General features: G+C 43.3%; 1 protein-coding gene across 1 annotated transcript; it reads left to right on the plus strand.

Annotated features, from left to right (window-relative positions):
• The first annotated feature begins 6,560 nt into the window (after window positions 1-6,560).
• On the plus strand, window positions 6,561-7,055 carry LOC124553321 (ankyrin repeat domain-containing protein 65-like). The gene has a single exon (XM_047127199.1). The coding sequence runs from the start codon at window positions 6,561-6,563 to the stop codon at window positions 7,053-7,055; it is 495 nt and encodes a 164-aa protein (XP_046983155.1).
• The last annotated feature ends 353 nt before the right edge of the window (window positions 7,056-7,408 follow it).

Here is a 7,408-nt window from a genome sequence, read left to right on the forward strand (position 1 = left end):
AGCAACATGTAGAGGCAGATAGTATTCTGGAGGGTATCACTGCCATTAATGAAGTTCATATACAGGGTGGTCCATTGATCGTGACTGAGCCAAATATCTCACGAAATAAGTGTCAAACGAAAAAACTACAAAGAACGAAACTTGTCTAGCTTGAAGGGGGAATCCAGATGGTGCTATGGTTGGCCACTAGATGGCGCTGCCATAGGTCAAACGGATATCAACTGCGTTTTTTAAATAGGAACCCCCATTTTTATTACATATTCGTGTACTACGTAAAGAAATATGAATGTTTTAGTTGGACCACTTTTTTCACTTTGTGATAGATGACTCTGTAATAGTCACAAACATATGGCTCACAATTTCAAACGAACAGTTGATAATAGGTAGGTTTTTTTAAATTAAAATACAATACGTAGGTACGTTTGAACATTTTGTGTCGGTTGTTCAAATGTGATACATGTACCTTTGTGAACTTATCATTTCTGAGAACCCATGCTGTTACAGCATGATCACCTGTAAATATCACATTAATGCAATAAATGCTCGAAATGATGTCCGTCAACCTCAATACATTTGGAAATACGGGTAACGACATTCCTCTCAACAGCGAGTAGTTCGCCTTCCATAATGTTCGCATAAGCATTGACAATGCGCTGACGCATGTTGTCAGGCGTTGTCAGTGGATTGCGATAGCAAATATCCTTCAACTTTCCCCACAGAAAGAGATCCGGGAACGTCAGATCCGGTGAACGCGCGGGCCACGGTATGGTGCTTCGACGACCAATCCACCTGTCATGAAATATGCTATTCAATACCGCTTTAACCACACGCGAGCTATGTGCTGGACAGCCATCATGTTGGAAGTACGTCGCCATTCTGTCATGCAGTGAAACATCTTGTAGTAACATCGGTAGGACGATACGTAGGAAATCAGCGTATATTGCACCATTTAGATTGCCATCGATAAAATGGGGGCCAATTATCCTTCCTCCCATAATACCGCACCATACATTAACCCGCCAAGGTCGCTGACGTTCCACTTGTCGCCGGCCGAAGTGGCCGTGCGGTTAAAGGCGCTGCAGTCTGGAACCGCAAGACCGCTCGCTACGGTCGCAGGTTCGAATCCTGCCTCGGGCATGGATGTTTGTGATGTCCTTAGGTTAGTTAGGTTTAACTAGTTCTAAGTTCTAGGGGACTAATGACCTCAGCAGTTGAGTCCCATAGTGCTCAGAGCCATTCCACTTGTCGCAGCCATAGTGGATTTTCCGTTGCCCAATAATGCATATTATGCCGGTTTACGTTACCGCTGTTGGTGAGTGACGCTTCGTCGCTTCGTCGCTAAATAGAATGCGTGCAAAAAGCTGTCATCGTCCCGTAATTTCTCTTGAGCCCAGTGGCAGCACTGTACGCGACGTTCAGAGTCGTTGCTATGCAATTCCTGGTGCACAGAAATATGGTACGGATGCAACCGATGTTGATGTAGCATTCTCAACACTGACGTTTTTGAGATTCCCGATTCTCGCGCAATTTGTCTGCAACTGATTTGCGGATTAACCGCGACAGCAACTAAGACACCTACTTGGGCATCATCATTTGTTGCAGGTCGTGGTTGACGTTTCACATGTGGCTGAACGCATCCTGTTTCCTTAAATAACGTTAACTATCAGGCGAACGGTCCGGACACTTGGATCATGTCGTCCAGGATACCGAGCAGCATACATAGCAGACGCCTGTTGGGCATTTTGATCACAAAAGCCATCCATCAACACGCTGTCGACATTTCCGCAATTGGTAAACGGTCCATTTTAATACGAGTAATGTATCACGAAGCAAATACCGTCCACACTGATACGTGATACCTCGTACTTATAAATTTGTGACTATTACAGCGCCATCTGTCACAAAGCGAAAAAAGTAGTCCAACTAAAACATTCATATTTATTTACACACTACACGAATATGTAATAAAAATGGGGGTTCCTACTTAAAAAACGCAGTTGATATCCGTTCGACCTATGGCAGCGCCATCTAGCGAGCCAGCAATGGCGCCATCTGGTTTCCCCCATCAAACTAGACAAGTTTCGTTCTTTGTAGTTTTTTCGTTTGACGCTTATTTCGTGAGATATTTGGCCCGGTCGCGATCAATGGACCAACCTGTATATGTTGTGTTAGAGGAAAATTGAAGAGTAGTTTCTGAGAACCTGATAGATTTCCATGTGGAAAGCGTAATATTTCGTGAGGACCACAAGTCGTTCATTATACCTACTGACGTCAGTGCCAGGAACGCCATTCACCAGACTGACTGGCACACTGTGTCCTGTCGCAGATCACTTGGATGTAGAAGGATGTTGTCCTCAGCTTGCACCTCAGGGACACCTTTACAGGTTGACGTCACTGTTGGAACCAGCAACCACACATAGACAACGCAGAATCTCCTCCCACTGAAGACGACGTGTGTTTTCCACGTTTATATGGCCAAAACCACTGAGGCACAGATGTGCATATATAACTGCCCTAGGAGAATACAGGCTTCCATTAGCTCTGCCATCCACAACATACGTTGTACTGCAGCGGGGAAGTTCTTGCACTGGAGGCAGCCAGCTGATAATAAAGCAATAGTTCCATAAAATGTGCACTAATAGAAAGAATAGGGAATGAGGTGACTCTTACAATGTCAGTAATCCCAATCAGCTTGCATCAGGTTCCTTACAATAGGAGTAGTGACAGCCAAATGTTGAATGTGGATAACCTTGGTTGCTGTGTAGTAAAGTGTACAAGTGCACTCCCTTCCCTTTTTTTGGATTGTTTGAATCTCTAGACATGACTTTGACCTCTGTCAGAGCTCCATATGCTTTAAAACTAAGTGGCATCTTCCGAGAATTCCACATCAAACTGTGGGTATGTGTGAACCGATGCAGAAACCAAAAGCTGGCAAAGGGAAGCACCTCGACCAAGGCTACTGTAGCACTGTGTGGGTCAAAATCATATGCTGGCTGTTAGCGATTTTATGGTAATTCAGAATTCTCATTTGATGTTTCTTCATTCCATAGGAGAGATCAACGAGGGTCTCACACATTTTTAACAGTATTAAGGTTTATTTTGAGTGTATTAACTGGATTACGTTTGTAGAAAAAGAGGGTTAGTGCTGGATCGACTGTTGGAAATTGTTTTTATCCGCTGTAACGTCTTACTTGACAGAATGAGTGAATCTACTTGTTATTAATTTTCTTTAACATATAAAGAATTTTGTTGCATTTTACTCCTGTGTGCATGCAACACACTGTCTTCAACATCAGAATATTGGCGTTGTCTCTTAGCCACATTATAGTGATGCTGTCACATGCAAATGAAATGGTGTGCAAGCATACATCAGCGTTGTGAGGTGGACAGTGTGTCCAGGAAAATGGGGTTTATTTAGATCAATATTTCGGACTGTAACGTACATCTATATATACATTTATATATATACTCCGCCAACCACCAAACGGTGTGTGTGGAGTGCACAATTCGCGGGAAAGTCATATTTCCCCCCTCTATTCCACACGCCAATCGCGCGAGGGAAAAACTATTGTCTGAATGCCTCTGTACGACCCCTAATTTCCCTTATCTTTGAATGGTGATCATTGAGGGATTTCAAAGTGGGTGGTGATAATATAACCTCTGCATCCTCGGCGGAGATCGGTTTTCGGAATTTAGTGAGCAGCCCCTTCCGTTTAGCTCGTCGTGTGTTCCCCTTCAAACTTTCTATGAGATTAGTGACGCTCTAGCGGTGGCTAAATGTACCAGTCACGAATCTTGCCGCTCTTATTTGGACCTTCTCAATCTCTTGAATCAGACCCAACTGGTAAGGGTCCCATACAGAAGAACAATACTGGACGAACTAACGTATTGTAAGCCACTTCTCCTGTTGAAGGGCTGCACCGTTGCAGGATTCTACCAATAAGCTGCAATCTAGAGACTGCCTTGACCGTACCTTGTGTAATCTGATAATTCCATTTGAGATCATTTCGAACAGTCACACCAAGATACTTGATGGATATTACCACTTCCAAAGACTGGGCATTTATTTTGTGCTCATACATTAATGGGGATTTTCGCCTTGTTATACGCAGTAGGTTACACTTACTAATATTGAGAGATAACTGCCAGTCATTACACCAAGCATTTATTTTCTGCAAATCCTCATTGATTTGTTCACAACTTTCGTGTGATACTACATTGCTGTAGACTACAGCATCATCGGCAAACAGTCTAAGGTCACTGTCAATACCATCAAACAGATCGTTTATGCAAATCGTAAAAAGCAGAGGACCTATTACGCTGCCTTGGGGCACACCTGAAATTACTCTTGTTTCTGTTGAAGTTACCCCATTCAGGATGTCATACTGCTCCCTGTCTGTTAGAAAACTTTCTATCCAACCGCATATGTCACTGGATAGACTGTAAGTGCACACTTTTTGTAGCAAGCAACAGTGCGGAAGTGAGTCATACACCTTTCGAAAGTCGAGAAATATGGCATCAACCTGGGAGCCTGCTGTATATAATGAACAAAGAGGTCCAGCTGTGTCTCGCATGACTGATGTTTCCTAAAACCGTGCTGGTTTCTGCAGACGAGCTTCTCAGAGTCTAGAAAGTTCATTATGTCTGAACATAAAATAGGTTCCTTGATTCTACAACAAATAGATGTCAGTGAAATTGGCCGGTAATTATGTGCATCAGATTTTCTACCCTTTTTATAGATCGCTATGACCAGGGCCTTCTTCCAGACTTGTGGAATGTTCCTCTATTTCGATTATCTCTGATAGATTATGGATAAGAATGGTGCTATATTTGGAGCATAGTCAACATACAATCTTACGGGGATACCTTCTGGTCCAGTGCCTTCCTGGCATCTAAGGATCTTAACAGTTTTACAATCCCATCTACATTAAACACTATGTCAGCCATCCTTGCGTTTGTTCGATAATTGAAAGGGGGAATGGTGCTGCAGTCGTCTACCATAAACGAGTATTTGGAAGCTAGGTTTAGAATTTCGGCCTTCTGTTAACCATCATGCGTTACATCACCTGTACTGTCAGCAAGAGAAGATATTGAATTATTTGTAGCGTTCGTAGATTTTACGTACGACCAAAATCTTTTGGTGTTATTTTTAGAATCTGCAGATAAAACATTGCTTTCAAATTCATTAAAAGAATCTCTCATTGACCTTTTGACAACTACTTTCATTTCACATAATTTCTGTTTGTCAGCGGGGCAGTGACTAAGTTAAAAACGACTATGCAAAATTCTCTGCTTTTTCAGCAGCTTCCTAATTTGTTTGTTGTACCAAGGTGCATCCTTTCCTTCCCATATATTTTTGCTAGGAACATACTTCTCTGGCATGTGGTGGACAATACCTTTAAATTTTGACCAAAGATGATCAATATATTTGTGTCCTGCAGTGAATGCTTGGAGCTGACTATGAAGATATACATTAATGACACTTTTATTTGCTTTCCCAAACAATAAAACTCTAATCTGTATCTTTGGTATTTTTGCAACTTCCACTGACATAAGCCACAATGACATTATGGTCACTAATACCTTCGTCTCGATTAACTTCAGGTCTGTAGATGAAGCATTCATTTTGTCTCATAAACTGCAGGCTTCTCAGCTGCTTTGCATTGCACCCACAAGAACATGAGTTAAGAATGTGTGTGTGTGTGTGTGTGTGTGTGTGTGTGTGTGTCTGTTTGTGTGTGTGTGTGTGTGTGTGTGTGTGTGTGTGTGTGTGTGTGTGTGTGTGTGTGTGTATGTGTGTGTGTGTGTATGTGTGTGTGTGTGTGTGTGTGTGTGTGAGTGTCTGCATTTGTGCATGTGTACCTGTGTGTGTGCTGATTGCATGTGTGCTTGCTTGTTAACTCTGCAGTCATCTTTATCTGTGTATGTGCACCCCCTCATGTGCATGTGCCACCAAATGTGTTTGTGTGTAGGGGCAGGGGAATCGAATTAGTGTCATACCTATACCTGAAATATATCGTCTAAAAGGTTTACTGATAAATTTTAGCTTTCTCTGAAGTGGCTGTGCCAGTAAATTTTCTAGTAAAAAGACTCAAAATTTTATTTAAATACAGAAATAAGTCATTTTTCTCATTGCATTTGCTAGTATTAAGGTGATATGCTCAGTATAGAGGAAAAGTAGAGTCTGCATGAATCATCTCTGTCAGTGAAGTGCAATCACTGATTAACAATAGCATCCTGAGCTCATAGGAATTCACAACCAGGAATCAATGTGGCAAAATGTATTGTCTGAATTTGTGGAGTGATGGAATGTAAGGCTTACTTATGGCGAGTGAGGAAGCTTTATGAGGATGATGCAATTGTGTATCTGTACTTCAATGGAGAGACACTTTTCCACTATTCTGTAATATATGATAGAGGGGGAAAATTTGAAGATTAATTAGTTTTCAGTTTTCTGACATGTTTTTAGAGCTGGTCGTTATAGTTTACTTCATAAACAGTGTATATGTGCAGAAAAATACGAGAACTTCTCGGTTTCTTGCAGGACCCTTTCTGCAGAGATGAACAGCAAGGTGCTGCTCCAGGCAGCTACACGGGGGTCAGTGGAGGAAGTGCAGGTGCCGCTTTGGGCTTGTGCTAATGTGGGGCAGAGACCATGGTCCACGTGGACCGCTCTGCACTATGCAGCGATGCAGGGGCCCACGGGTATGGTGAGGTGCCTGATTGGGAATGGGGCAGAAGTGGATGCCAGGAGCGACGCGGGGCACACGCCTCTACATTTGGCTGCCTGGAAAGGCCATGCAGCAGTGGTGCGGCTGCTGGCGGCGGCCTTCGCCGACGTCGATGCCAAGGACCAGTGGGGTAGGACGCCGCTGCACTGGGCGGCACCCTACGGCCACACAGAGGCGGCGAAGGCACTGCTGGAGGCAGGGGCCGATAGGGACGCCACGGAGGACGCAGGGAATACCGCGCTGGACTTAGCAAGAGTGAACAACCGACAATGGATGGTAGAAATCCTATCTAGCATTCCAACAAACGATTGTGATGTATACTAAATAAAGCAAGCGTTAATACACGATTTCTCCTTCTCTTTAAAATAAACCATACAAAATGTTACATCAGCAGTCATTCTTTGTAACTGTATTTTCGATCTACACCTAACTACTCCACTAACATCAGAACAAGAGACTGAGGGAGGTGGTGCAGTGGTTAGCACACTGGACTCGCATTCAGGAGGACGATGGTTCAATCCCACATCCGGCCGTCCTGATTTAGATTTTCTGCGATTTCCCTAAACCACATCAGGCAAATTCTGGGATGGTTCCTTTGACAGGGCATGGCTGACTACCTTCCTCATAGATCTGACAAGACCAATGACCTCGCTGGTTGGTCTCTTCCCCCAAATGAA

Source organism: Schistocerca americana, chromosome 11 (assembly GCF_021461395.2).
Source record: "Schistocerca americana isolate TAMUIC-IGC-003095 chromosome 11, iqSchAmer2.1, whole genome shotgun sequence".
Taxonomy (NCBI): Eukaryota; Metazoa; Arthropoda; class Insecta; order Orthoptera; family Acrididae; genus Schistocerca; species Schistocerca americana.